This window comes from Mobula hypostoma, chromosome 10 (assembly GCF_963921235.1).
Source record: "Mobula hypostoma chromosome 10, sMobHyp1.1, whole genome shotgun sequence".
In the NCBI taxonomy this organism is placed as follows: domain Eukaryota; kingdom Metazoa; phylum Chordata; class Chondrichthyes; order Myliobatiformes; family Myliobatidae; genus Mobula; species Mobula hypostoma.
Window position 1 is genome coordinate 77,636,917 of NC_086106.1, and position 15,263 is coordinate 77,652,179.

A 15,263-nucleotide genomic window follows, 5' to 3' on the forward strand; every position below is an offset into this window, starting at 1 on the left:
GTTATCAATTTATACTGCGTTATCCTGCAACTTTGAAGATTTTTTTGTCTGGTGGAGAAAAAAGATTTTTTGATGACTACCAGAAAGTAGAGCAGTTTGTGCAAGATTCTCTGAATATTCACCAGATACAAGAACAAACTCAGGAGAGCGAGAAAGATTGAAGATGAAGATTGGGCTTAAGAATGGATTTGTTGGATTTTTGAAGCTGGATGAATGTATAAATATAGTATTAATTATATGAGGGGGGTAAGAAAGGTTAACACTGGAGGAAATTAGCTGGGAATAATAATACTAATTTTGTCTATATATATATATATAACTTTTTTTGTTGCGGGGGAGCTGGAAGAAGCACTGATCGATTGCTACGTTAATCATGTGTGCAAGCGTGGCTTTTGCCGCGACCCGTAAAATGGAGGGGGGTAGTGTTGTGTATCTTTTCATTCACAACATTAGTGGGGGGGTATTTTGTTTTTTCTTTTTTTTTCTATCTTTTTTTTCTCTTTTTGCCTGGAAGGTTGGCGGGGGGAACACATAGCATCATGGTGAAGTTTAAAGAGATTCCCCAAGGAACTATGAGAGTTGAGAAGATAAGTAATGTTTTAGATTGGAGTAACTTTGTTAAGAATAATGACTAATTTATTGAATTTTTTGAGTTTTAATGTTAATGGGCTTAATGGACCAGTGAAAAGAAAAAGAATCTTAACATATATTAAAAAAATGAAGATAGACTTAGCTTTTTTACAGGAAACACACCTAACAGAAACAGAACATCAGAAACTAAAGAGAGATTGGGTGGGTAATGTTGTTGCGGCCTCATTTAATTCAAAAGCGAGGGGAGTAGCAATTTTGATCAATAAAACGTTACCAATTAGAATACAAAATGTAATAACTGATTCTGCGGGGAGATATGTGATTATACATTGTCAACTTTTTTCCGAACTATGGACTTTTATGAATATTTATGCACCAAATGAAAATGATGCAAAATTCATATAAGAAACTTTTTTGAATTTGGCGGATGCACATGAAAAAATATTAATTGGAGGAGACTTTAATTTTTGCTTAGATCCAGTCTTAGATAGATCAACCAAGGCTGTTATAAAATCGAAGGTAGCAAATCTAACTTTATCATTGATGAAAGATTTAAATTTGATTGATATATGGAGAAGAATCAATCCTAAAGAAAGAGACTATTCGTTCTATTCCCATAGACATAAAACTTATTCAAGGATAGATTTTTTTCTATTATCAATGCATATTCAACACAGAGTGAAAAATATGGAATATAAAGCAAGAATATTATCAGATAATTCTCCTTTATTAATGACAATAATAATGGCTGATAAGGAAGAAGTGGCTTATAGATGGAGATTTAATTCAACATTATTAAAACGTCAAGATTTTTGTGATTTTATGAAAAAGCAGATTCAATTTTTTTTGGATACAAATTTTCATTCAGTGGAGGATAAATTTATAAAATTCAACCTTTTTGGATAAATTTAAGAATCTTATTGGAACAAATTACTGGAATTCAACTTCCACATAACCCTGTATTATTTCTATTAGGTGATATTGAAGGGATAAAACCGAAACTTAAATTGAATAAATATCAGAAAGAATTTATAAAAATTGCATTGGCAGTAGCTAAGAAGACTATAGCAGTTACTTGGAAATCTGATTCGTATTTAAGTATGGATCGTTGGAATAATGAAATGGCTAGTTCTATTCCACTTGAAAAAATTACTTATAATTTAAGAGATAATTATCTAACATTCTTGAATATTTGGCGCCCTTATTTACAAAAGATAGGATGTCATATTTAAGTGCTCCGACAAAGAATTTGGTTACTTGGGGAAAGTAACGAATAATTATACCAAATTTATTTTGAATCCCATGGAGCATGTGGAAACCTTCCAATACCCAGGCGGCTCTTTTTTTTTCTTTCTTTCTTTTAGGTAGGACTATATATGGGGGGGGAGGGTTAAGGGGAGGGGGGGTAGATTTTATCTTTTCATGTATTCTTTTTGAAAATTTAATAAAAATTATATAAAAAAAAACAAGTTAGAACCTGGCAGTCTGAAATGGAGTTTCAAACATAAACTTCCGAGGCGGAAACGGCAATGCTGCCAAAATCAAAGACTCTTGCCAGACAAATAAGGGAAGAAACCAAAATATATTATTTTCAGGGATGCGATAGACAGAGAGAAAAGAATAAGTGCAACCATTCTATTCCATTGTGTACCACCTATTTGCCTTAGTGCAAATGCTATAGATCCTTCTGGGTGTTTTTCCCTGACTGTCAGCATCAAAGAAAACCTTCAACCATTGCAATTCACTAATGAAACTTAACAACCTAGTTGTAATGCCAAAAAATTGGGCTCCATTAATAGCTGTACTTCTAGCCACATTGTTCGGCACAGTTGTAACACTGACATCCACACAGTAAAATGGGATATCACCGAGATATGGCCAACCCACTGAAGGTAAACTGGCAAATTTTCACCAAAATGATGAACAACAGCATGAACAATATTATTGGTACTAAAGGTCTTAGTTCAGCCTTGATCCAAATGTAGACACAATGACTTGAATCTGAGGGCTTCGGTCTAAATGACAATCATTGATATCAGGCAGTAAGGAACCTTAGTAAAATTCAAGCCAGTAGGAATGTCGCTGAAAAGTGTCTACGAGTCAGAGTCGTTTCAACTCCACTTAGGGCATTGTCCTAGATTCAGTCTCGCAAGATAAGTTTTTGAAGAAGTATACTTTGATCAGAGATAATTAGCATTGCTTTGAGGGGCAGGTTGTGCCTCACAAGCCTGATTGAATTCTTTGAGGATGTGACAAAGCACATTGATGACGGTAGCTCAGTGGTTGTGGCACATATGTATCTAGTAAGGTGCTTCATGAGGTAGGCTCATTCAGAAAGTCAAGAGACTTGAGATCCAGAGAAACTTGACTATGGATTCAGAATTCACATGCCTATAGGAGACAGAGGGTGGCTGTACACGGAGTGTATTCTGCCTGGAGATCAGCGGTGTTCTGCAGGGATCTATTCCTATATTGAATGTTCTCATACACTCTCTACAAAGCCAAACAGCCTGGCCCCATTTGGGTATCTCACCCAAAGAGTAGATATATAGACAGAAACAAATCATGTGGTTATTCATCAATTTTGACAGAATGCACAATAATAATATAGCAATGTGCCTTGCCATCTCGTAACAAAATTCCATGAAAGCATGCATAGGTAAGTAGCAGGGAAAATAAACTCAGAGTGTCCTTACCAAACATGCACTGTGTTTTAGACAAACCCAGAGGTGAAAGGAAAACAGTGCAGCATATTAATAAGAAAACAACCAAAATATTCGGTAGCAATATGTAAAGCAGGCTGTCTTTATTTGTACAGCTGTACCAATAAAAAAATTAAATTATTTTCTTCACTGAACAAAACACAATATTCCTCCCTACAAAACTGCAAAATGAAATTACAAGGGTCAGGATATCTGGATACTCACTGCAACTTTGTATGCTACTTCAATATAAAATACAAGATTCTGTATAAAATTTACTTCATCCAAAGTAAAAATTATATGAAGCCCTGGGGGGAGAAAACAGACATTATTAAAGACTTAATCTCATGACATAGAATGTAGCATTAAAACAGTCTTTTTTTGATATCAATGAAATCATCCAGGAACTCAAATTTACAGTAATTAATTATAAACCTCTAATGCTGAATACAAAATTTCAACTGGCACTTTGGAGATCAAATTTTTCAATTCCACTATGCAATAGTGACATCACATCAACAAATTTTCAACAAGAACTGGATATTGGTGATGGCAAAGTTTATACATGAACAGAAAACCTAACATTTACACTAAAAGATTGAAATCATAAAAATGTTTAAGTATCATAAATTAAAAATGTCATCATGCAGATTTAGACATGAATCAAATTGCAGGTTCTGTAATACAAGGACCACAGCAATACTGCAAATCAAATCACTGAAAGTGAATGATTGTCCATTATCACTGGACTCCCTGCTTAAGGAATTATAAGAGATTAAAATAACAATGTTTTTACAAGTCTATTATTTTATGTGTTAAAGTAGATGTCTAGCTATGAATAACATGTGTTCAACACTGGATAGTACTAAGGGAGAATTTCATCCTCTCCTTAAATAAAATATAACACTATGACACTGTCGATTTCAGTTTTCAATGGAATCCCCAAGAATGCACAGAATTGTATCAGCCACAAATAAATGAAGATAAGACACAAAAATAATTATTGGAAACTTGGCAGTGTGTAAACTTACAAAACATCAACTTGCAATTTCAAAGTTTTAATGAAAGTTGTTGGACATATAACTATGCAAAAGATCAAAAAACTTAACATTAAGTACTTACCTCAATTCTAGAAAAAAGCTTAAATCTTTTAAAAAACAAAGTGAAAAAATATACTTAAAGGGATTCGAATGCTGAGGTGAAGTTCGTCAGATGTTAAAACTTCATCTGTTCATTCTTCATGTTTTATGAATTCAAAATCAATCAATATTATCAATGGAAGAAAAAATGAATCATACTAAAAGAAAATGTGCAGTTATGCTACTTCTTTTGTCTAGAGATAATCTAGTGTAGGAATGCAACCAGTCCCCAAGATCTGCCAAAAGTACCTGTGAGATTACTGTCTGAATGACAGCATGATTGGAACCAAGAATTCTAGGCTCAGATTGTTCACAGCTTCTTCTGTGCTTTTTAACAAGGAAGTTATAGATTCACTTTGTCTTTAACATTGGTCCTCTTTCCACAGATGTTGCATGACCTACTTAGTTTATTTGTTTTTGTTTCATATGAAGAGGAAACATTAAATAGAATGAAAAAAACTGGAAGTATCCAAAATAATTATTCAAGTTTTCAAAAGCCCATGTGGATTCAAGGATAGTAACACAAAGTCTCAAAGACCACCAACATAAAATCTGGCACCAGTGTGAGCACCAGTACGTGCAACATTGGAATTCTAGTGTTGTTGACATAAGAATATTCAGTATCCATACAGAACTCTAACAGAATAGCTACAATCCAAGAGTGCACAGTTGGAGGAAAGAGAGGGTCCAGTAAAGATGCTGGTGTAGTTAGAAAATCTCTTATTAGTGTGTGTAAACGGTCTTACACTTGCTTTCGCCTTGGATACCAAGTTCCTGGCTTGATTTTACATAATGGAGCAGGCACATTTCCAGTTGGAAAAGAGCTCATACTTTCAGTGCATGTATTACGCTTTGATGTAGAGTGTCAGCAGAGAAATTAGGACAGAAAATGCTAATTTCTAGCCACTTTGAACAAAAATCAATTACAAAGGACTGGGATAGCTACAATTATGTTTGTGATTTTGAGGCCAGTTCAGGTAGGGAACATCACTCCTTTGAAGTACTAAAGCAGGAAAGATATTCAATGATAATGTGCTATTACCACAAGCTCACAATTATAAATCAAATTAAACAATCATCAATAAATGAAATGTGGGAATATCCAAATTAGAACTAAAGGTAAATCAAAACTAACCAGTTGAAATGCAAGCATTTGTGATGTCACAGAATTCAACAAATTACTGACAAATGTAATTATCAACACTGGTGAACTAGAATTATCAGTAATTTGAAATATCAAGTGGTATGCTCATATTTAGGCAACATTTCAGAGTTCCTTACCTGATGCAGTCATTTGTGCAAGATAAAGCAAGTAAAGAGAGGTGGCATCAATTTGCAAGTGACCCCATTTATCATCTTCAACCACTGTATTACATGTGGTATTGTTGTATTTTGCATGAAGTGCATCCGTTGTACTTAGGGTCTGCTTGAATTTTTCAACTTTATTTATCTACATATATAAAAGAATATTATCAGCAATAGCAATGTAGACCATAAGATATAGGAGCGGAATTAGGCCATTCAGCCCATCAAGTTTGCTCTGCTGTTCCATCTTGGATTATTTAATATCCCTCTAATTACATTCTTCTGCCCTCTCCCCGAAACCTTTGATGCTCTGACTGATCAAGAACCCGCCAACCTTCAGTTTAAGTATACCCAATGACTTTTCCTCCGCCGCCGTCTATAGCAATGAATTCCGAAGATTTACTATTTTTACTAAAGAAACCCCTTCTCATCTTTGTTGTAAAGGTGCATCCCTCTATTCTGAGACAGTTCCAGACTCCCCCATTATAGAAAACATCCTCTCCACATCCACTCTCTCTAGGCTTTTCAATACTCAATAGGTTTCAATGAGATCCACCCCGTTCTTCTAAACTACAGCGAGTACAGGCCCAGAGCCATCAAATATTCCTCATATGTTAACCATTTCAGTTAAACAGTAAACAGGAGCCTTGATGAAGTGTCTCGGCCAGAAATGTCAACTGTTTACTCTTTTCCATAGATGCTGCCTGGCCTGCTAAGTTCCTCCAGCATTTTGTGCGTATTACTTTGATTTCCAGCATCTGCAGATTTTCTCTTGTTTGTGACCTTTAGGAGATCCTGCTCAAGGACTCCCAAGTCCCTTTGCACCTCTGATTTTATCATTTTCTCCCCATTTAGAAAATAGTTTATGCCTTTAATCCTTCTACCAAAATGCATGACTATACAACTCCCCACCTATATTCCATCTGCCATTTCTTTGTCCATTCCCCCAATCTGTCTGAGTCCTTTTGCAGACCACCTCCTTCCCCCCACTTATTTTGCATCGTCCACAAGCTTGGCCACAAAGCCATCAATTCCATCATACAAATTATTGACATAAAGTGAAAGAAGCGGTCCCAATACAGACCCCCGTGGAACACCACTTTACCAGCAGCAAACCACAAAAGGCACCCTTTATTCCCACTCTTTGCCCTCTGCCAGTCAGCCAATCTTCTATCTATGCTGGTATCTCTCCTGTCACACCATGGGCTCTTATAATTATTAAACAGCCACATGTACGGCACGTTGCCAAGGGCCTTCTGAAAATCCAAGTAAACAATATCCACTGTCTCTCCTTTGTCTATCCTGTTTGTTATTTCCTCAAAGAATTCCAATAGATTTGTCAAGCAAGATCTCTCTTAAGGAAACCATGCTGACTTTGGCCTATTTTATCATGTGTCTCCAAGTGGCCCAAAACCTTATCCTTTATAATGGATCCCAACACTTTCCGAGCTGGCCTATAGTATGGTACTGCAATATAATTACAACTAAAATATAGTATCACACAATCTTAATACATTATGCTGATATCTCTCTACTAATTAACATTTTACAGATTATCCCCAGGTTAAGAACATTCAACTTAGGGACACCCAAGCATATGAAAGAGCTGCCAAAATGTTAATAGATTCAAAGTTTGTTTCTATGAACAACATAACTCTTGCTCCACTTTTAGTAATTGATTTTTTAAATTAGCCTTATGGATTTAGATGACATTCATTCCAATACTGTAGTGGTATGTTTACCATAGAGTGTTCTTGGACATTTTCCAACTGATGAACAAAATCAATTTAAGGATGACTTTAAAAAGTAATTCATTCATTATCTGTATAAATTATATTTAACTGCATTTCTGACAGATGTAGCTATTGATCTCAAGGCACTCAAAAGCTCTTATGTAGTGAAATGTCTCATAACAGACTACAACATGCAGCAACTGAATTTTAGAATTAGGTTCCATTAGCTTCCAGGTTTTCACTGGGGGTGGGGGGGGAACAATTCAGATAGACCTGCTCTTGATGACGATCCAGTGACTCCCAGAAAAGGTGTACATTAACATCAGGTGACAACAAACCAACTGTGACATCTCTCACAGTTCAAATGTTTGGATGCCTTCTTTATAAACTTAGCCAAGATGAAAGGTACTGTAGCGGTGTGCTACACACAGCGCTACAATAACCACACAGAGTCGGTGAGTTAGAGCTGCGATGAAAGAGATTTATTCAAACTTCGTGGCCTGCTTTAAAGCCTTCCCGTTCCCGCCCTCCCTGGGCGGGATTGCTGTGGGGAATACATATTCCCAGACCCTTTCAGCACGCGGGATTTTCCCCCTGCTGGTGAAGATGGCCTGGCGCCCTTTTGGGGCCGGCCCTCTGCCTGCGCGCGCTGTTGTGAGCCGGTTCGTGTGTGCCAGAAAGTGGGTCGCCACATAACCCCCCCCCAGAACCAGCGATACCTCCCCCAATGTCCACAGTCTGGATTGGCCTCTGTTTGAGAGGTCTGCCCCTGCGCCGCGGTGCCTGAGCCTGGACCGGTTGCGCCAAGTCCACATGGGCCGGTTTGAGTCGGTCCACCGTGAATACCTCCTCTCTCCCCCCAATATCCAGCACGAACGTGGACCCGTTGTTCCTGATCACCTTAAACGGTCCCTCGTAGGGCCGCTGTAGCGGTGCCCGGTGTCCGCCCCGTCGTACAAAAAGAAACTTACAGTTCTGCAGGTCTTTGGGTACGCAGGTCGGGCTCTGTCCGTGCTGTGAAGTGGGTATGGGGGCCAGGTTACCGAGCCTCTCCCGTAGTCTGTCCAGGACTGCTGTGGGTTCTTCCTCTTGCCCCCCTGGGGCTGGTATGAACTCTCCTGGGATGACCAGGGGCGCGCCGTACACCAACTCGGCCGACAAGGTGTGCAGATCCTCCTTGGGCGCTGTGCAGATTCCGAGCAGGACCCAGGGAAGTTCATCCACCCAGTTAGGCCCCTCCAGGCAGGCCATGAGAACCGACTTCAGGTGACGGTGGAAACGCTCCACTAGTCCGTTAGACTGTGGGTGGTAGGCAGTTGTGTGGTGTAGCTGTGTTCCTAAAAGGCTGGCCATAGCCGACCACAGGCTGGAGGTGAACTGGGCGCCCCTGTTGGAGGTAATGTGGGCCGGTACCCCAAAGCGTGCTACCCAGGTTGCGATCAGTGCTCGGGCACGGGATTCGGAGGTGGTGTCGGTGAGCGGGACTGCCTCTGGCCATCTGGTGAACCGGTCTATCATAGTTAGGAGGTACCACGCTCCTCGCGACACTGGCAGGGGCCTCACGATATCCACATGGATGTGGTCGAACCTCCGGCGGGTGGGTTTGAACCGCTGTGGCAGAGCCTTGGTGTGCCGCTGCACCTTGGCCGTTTGGCACTGCATACACGTTTTGGCCCATTCACTGACCTGCTTACGAAGTCCATGCCACACGAACCTGTTGGCGACCAGCCAGATGGTTGTCCTGATGGAGGGGTGCGCTATGTTGTGAATGGACTCGAAAACCCGCTGGCGCCAGGCTGCTGGGACGATGGGGCGGGGTTGGCCGGTAGCGACGTCACATAGTAGGGTCCTCTCACCTGGGCCTACGGGGAGGTCTTGAAGCTGTAAACCGGAGACTGCAGTCCTGTAACTGGGGATCTCAGTGTCTGCCTGCTGTGCCTCTGCCAGCGCTGCATAGTCCACCCCCTGGGACAGGGCCTGTATGGTAGGTCTGGAAAGTGCGTCCGCCACGACGTTGTTCTTTCCAGAGACATGCCAGATGTCCGTCATGTACTCGGAGGTGTAGGACAGATGTCGCTGCTGGCGGGACGACCAGGGGTCGGACACCTTAGTGAACGCAAAGGTAAGTGGTTTGTGATCTGTGAACGCGGTGAAGGGCCTACCTTCTAAGAAGTACCTGAAATGCCGGATTGCCAGGTATAGTGCCAATAGCTCCCGGTCGAAAGCACTGTATTTGAGTTCGGGTGGTCGTAGGTGTTTGCTGAAGAACGCCAGGGGTTGCCAGCGACCCTCGATGAGTTGTTCCAGCACTCCACCGACCGCTGTGTTGGATGCGTCCACCGTGAGGGCAGTAGGAACGTCCGTTCTGGGGTGCACTAGCATCGCGGCGTTTGCTAAGGCTTCTTTGGTTTTAACGAAAGCGGTTGCGGCCTCTTCGTCCCAGGTAATGTCCTTGCCCTTACCCGACATCAGGGTGAACAGGGGGCGCATGGTTCGGGCTGCTGAGGGGAGGAAACGGTGGTAAAAATTCACCATACCCACGAATTCCTGCAAGCCTTTGATTGTGTTGGGTCGGGGGAAGTGGCGGACCGCGTATACCTTGGCGGGCAGCGGGGTTGATCCTGTGGCCCAGGAAGTCGATGGTGTCGAGTCCGAACTGGCATTTGGCTGGATTGATTGTAAGGCCGAATTCGCTCAGGCGAGAGAAAGATCCTTGCGCCGTGCAGGTTTGCTGCGAAGTCTTGAATGTGCGGCACAGGCGGAGGTGGGACAGATGCTCTTGCCGACTACTGCTGGCTATGAGGATGTTGTCCAAATAGATGAATGCAAAGTCCAGGTCGTGTCTCACCACGTCCATTAGCCGCTGGAAAGTCTGGATGTACAGGGATTTGATGGTATCCCCAACGAGGTCTACCTTGGAAAAGATCCTTGCGCCGTGCAGGTTTGCTGCGAAGTCTTGAATGTGCGGCTCAGGCGGAGGTGGGACAGATGCTCTTGCCAACTACTGCTGGCTATGAGGATGTTGTCCAAATAGATGAATGCAAAGTCCAGGTCGTGTCTCACCACGTCCATTAGCCGCTGGAAAGTCTGTGCGGCATTCTTTAGACCAAACAGCATTCGGAGGAATTCGAAAAGTCGGAACGGGGTGATAAGTGCTGTTTTGGGGATGTCGTCCGGATGTACAGGGATTTGATGGTATCCCCAATGAGGTCTACCTTGGAAAAGATCCTTGCGCCGTGCAGGTTTGCTGCGAAGTCTTGAATGTGCGGCACAGGGTAGCGGTCTGGCGTTGTAGCCTCATTCAGTCTGCGGTAGTCACCGCATGGTCTCCAGCCCCCCCGTTGCCTTGGGCACCATGTGAAGGGGGGAGGCCCATGGGCTGTCAGACCGTCGTATGATCCCTAATTCCTCCATCTTCTTGAACTCCTCCTTTGCCAGTCGGAGCTTGTCCGGGGGAAGCCTTCGAGCACGGGCGTGGAGGGGTGGTCCCTGGGTCGGGATGTGGTGCTGTACTCCTTGTCTGGGCATGGCTGCCGTGAACTGCGGTGTCAATACTGATGGGAAATCCGCCAGGACCCTGGTGAATTCATCGTCGGACAGAGTGATGGAGTCCAGGTGTGGGGCTGGCAACTGTGCTTCACCCAGGGAGAACGTTTGAAAAGTCTTGGCGTGGACTAATTGCTTCCCTTGCAGGTCGACCAGCAGGCTGTGGGCTCGTAGAAAATCTGCCCCCAGCAGTGGTTGGGCCACAGCGGCCAGTGTGAAGTCCCACGTGAACTGGCTGGAGCTGAACTGTAGCTGCACCGTGCGGATGCCGTAGGTTCGTATTGTGTTGCCATTAGCGGCCCTCAGGGTGGGTCCCGGTTCTCTGTTGCGGGTGTCGTAACTCGTTGGAGGTAAGACGCTGATCTCCGCTCCGGTGTCAACCAAAAAGCGGCGTCCCGACTGCTTGTCCCAGACGTACAGGAGGCTGTCCTGATGGCCAGCCGCTGTAGCCATCAGCGGCGGCTGGCCCTGGCGTTTCCCGGGAATTTGCAGGGTGGTCTACAGCGGCGGGCCTCTGTGCCCCACCACTGGTGGTAGAAACACCATTGTTCGTTGGGCTCCTCACTCCCGTGGCCGGGTTTTGTAGGCTCTGCTGCCGGGCCCGGTCTGGTCTGTCGTTGGGCAAGCGGCTTGGTGATCTGTGCGACGGATGCCCCTCTCTCTTTCCTGGCATTCCACAGCACATCTGCTCGGGCCGCCACCTCCCGGGGGTTGCTGAAATCTGCGTCGGACAGCAGCAGGCATATGTCCTCCGGCAGTTGCTCTAGGAACGCCTGCTCAAACATGAGGCAGGGTTTGTGTCCTTCAGCCAGGGCCAGCATCTCGTTCATTAATGCTGACGGCGGCCTGTCTCCCAAACCATCCAGGTGCATTAAGCGGCATGCTCGTTCGCGCCGTGAGAGTCCGAAAGTCCTTATGAGCAGGGCTTTGAATGCTGTGTATTTGCCGTCCTCCGGGGGCGACTGTATAAACTCCTCAACTTGTGCAGCAGTCTCCTGGTCGAGTGAGCTCAGCACGCAGTAGTAGTGAGTGTACTCCGAGGTTATCTGCCGAATGTGGAATTGTGCTTCTGCTTGTTCGAACCATAATTGGGGTCGCAGCGTCCAGAAGCTTGGCAGTTTTAACGAAACTGCGTGAACAGATGCAGCGTCGGTCATCTCTGGTCCAAATATCGTTTGGGCCGTCGGGGTCACCAATTGCAGCGGTGTGCTACACACAGCGCTAGAATAACCACACGGAGTCGGTGAGTTAGAGTTGCGATGAAAGAGATTTATTCAAACTTCGCGACCTGCTTTAAAGCCTTCCCGTTCCCGCCCTCCCTGGGTGGGATTGCTGTGGGGAATGCATATTCCCAGACCCTTTCTGCGCGCGGGATTTTCCCCCTGCTGGTGAAGATGGCCTGGCGCCCTTTTTGGGGCCGGCCATCTGCCTGCGCGTGCTGTTGTGAGCCAGTTCGTGTATGCCAGAAAGTGGGTCGCCACAGTACCATGGACAAGGTACCAAAAGGCTATTGTACCCTCAACGCAATCATAGAATTTCTTCAGGAGAAAGGGAAAATATATATATATATTCCACTTGTTCATATTGGTAATCACTTAACTCCAGTGATTCCACAAGTATTTCTCCAAACTGAGAATAAAGAATTAACAAATCCCAAAACAGGATTCAGTGTTAAATAAAACACCATTTGCTTCAGTTTTAAACAGAACATATAAAACCTCAGTCAAAATATTTTTAAAGATTCCAAACAAAGATTAAATACTCAATGTGTTTATGAGTGGTAATGTGACACTTGCTTAGTCCAGATAAGCTGTAACCAATAAGTGCCATGGACTGGTTCAAAGTGCTAAATGTGAATAATTCTAAACAAAGATATGATGTGAAACCTGGAATCATTTTGTACCTGTTTCATCATGCATTGTAGCAATCCACGCATCAGTTTCACCACACTCTGTAAGATGAAACAAAAACCAGTACATATTAATAAGCAGTCAGCAATTCCTACCAGGCCATGACCCGCCAGTAGATCTTTTTTGGCACCGTGGTACCAACCTCAGCTTTCACATGACATTTACAAATTGTTCAGGGATTAAGTTACAAGCTCTCAGTAGGTCCAATAGGAGCATTCACATTACAAACATATTGAGAAAATAAACAGAACTTGAAATTTTAACCACGTAGATGTAGTTTAAAATAATCTCAAAATGTTTCAGAAATGTTTAATTAACAGATCTTGTTTTTCACAAGTTGATATGTTTCTTTCTGTCATAAATAGTGCAAGCTGGAGGATTATTTTATGTAACCAAGTCCCATTGGAATAAAGCAAAATGTTGACATGGTCGAATGGAGTGAGGGGTGTGGAGGTTGAATGTTACTGCAACTACAGCGTATATTATATATCAGCCACCCCCTCCACATTACATATTTCTAGTTCTATGACCAAGCCCCAGCACTGGCAAAAAAGCTCCATCTCTTCACAATATTCATCAGACAATCTAACACAGGACTGGTTAAAACTCAATTATGGTATACCGCTGAGAAAAATAGCTAAATTTTACAAGGTTAACATTAAGAAATTTCTAGAATAACCATATTGCACTTAAGAGTGGCCTACATGAAAAAGATCACAAGCCTGCTTCACTGGGGAAGAATTAGGTTGTGGCAATTAAAAGGGGATGGATACCATTCTAACATGTAAAAACTATGGTTCTACACCAATACAGAGGATAAATAATTCTATACCAATATCGAAGATAAATTATAAAGAAAAATCGAATCTCATTGTGTCTGAATGATATATATTATCCAGTCAATATTCATTTATTTTATTCTTGATAATACCAGTAAAAGCAGAAAGACAAAACAAATTTACACATTATGAAGAACATTTCTCCCATTTTGTAACAAGGACTGCTTGCTGGATGCACCTACTCACCTGCTCGAGCTCAAAAGCTTTTGCTTTATCTTCATCGCGATCAGCATTTTTACGATAGGCCATTCCCAAACCCCAGACTGCCAGGATACTGTACACGTTATCACGCACCCAAGCATGCTGCATATCAGGACTAGCTGGCAGTAATCCAGTTACAGAATTCTAGACAAAGGAGAGATGATTATAAATAGGTTTTAAGCAATAAGTTAATATTTATTTTAGATTATAAGGGCACTCAGTCCTCGTTTATTATCATTTAGAAATGCATGCATTAAGAAATGATACAATGTTCCTCCAGTATGATATCACAGAAACACAGGACAGACCAAGACTAAAACTCAGAAAAACCACATAATTATAACATATATTTACAACAATAATTTGATAAAGAGCAGACCATGGGCACGGTAAAAAAAAAGTCTCAAAGTCCCGATAGCCTCATCATCTCACGCAGACGGTAGAAGGGAGAAACTCGTCCTGCCATGAACCTCCAGCGCCGCAAACTTGCCGATGCAGCACCCTGGAAGCACCCGACCACAGCCAACTCTGAGTCCATTAGAAAACTTCAAGCCTCCGACCAGTCCTCCAATACCGAGCACCGAGCACCATCTCTGCCGAGCGCTTCGACCCCGCCCTGGCCACTGAGCAACAAGCAAAGCCGAGGACTCGGGGCCTTCCCCTCTGGAGATTCTGGATCACACAGTAGCAGCGAAACAGGCATTTCAGAAGTTTCACCAGATGTTCCTCCGTGCTCTCACGTCTGTCTCCATCAAATCAGAACTGTGCACGGCACCCTACTTGACAGATAACAGATATTCATCACCGGAGTGGCTACTGTGTGCTGCGTCGCGCCACCATCTTCTCCTCGCCATCTTCACATCATTTAAAAATAAGAATACTGGAAGTACAGGAATAAAAGCAAAAGTGAAATTAGAAAATCTTTGAGGGGATAAAAAATAAATTGGAAAATAAAATTAAAGGAAACCAAGCATTTTACAATGACCAAAGCAAAGAATACAAAAGCAAGGAAGTTATCCTAGAACTCTGTAAGTTATGAGTTGGGCCATAATTTGAATTTGGCATATAGTTTTGGCTACTTCTTTACAGGAGACATGCAATTCTACTGGAAAGCACGCAGAAGAACCAAATGTTATCACGACTAGAAAATTAGAGATGAGAGGAAAGATGGGATAAACGAGGACTGTTTTCTTTGCAACACAGAAGGATGGGAGGAGAGTTCATTGAGCTATACTGTATTAAGAGGGACATGAATACAGGTTTCCCCCGCCATCCGAAGGTAGAGCGTTCCTATGAA

The 15,263-nt window shown here is 42.8% G+C and overlaps 1 protein-coding gene across 3 annotated transcripts in view; it reads right to left on the reverse strand.

The window, feature by feature from the left end:
- Positions 1 to 15,263, reverse strand: part of phka1a (phosphorylase kinase, alpha 1a (muscle)) — a 158,345-nt gene that overhangs the window by 119,528 nt on the left and 23,554 nt on the right. For all 3 annotated transcript variants that reach the window (XM_063060651.1, XM_063060650.1, XM_063060649.1), the window contains exons 2-5: positions 13,952 to 14,110; positions 12,920 to 12,967; positions 5,714 to 5,882; positions 3,519 to 3,601 (exon numbers count right to left, since the gene is read on the reverse strand). In XM_063060651.1, the coding sequence (XP_062916721.1) occupies positions 3,519 to 3,601; positions 5,714 to 5,882; positions 12,920 to 12,967; positions 13,952 to 14,110 (459 nt within the window). The remainder of the gene's footprint in view (positions 1 to 3,518; positions 3,602 to 5,713; positions 5,883 to 12,919; positions 12,968 to 13,951; positions 14,111 to 15,263) is intronic.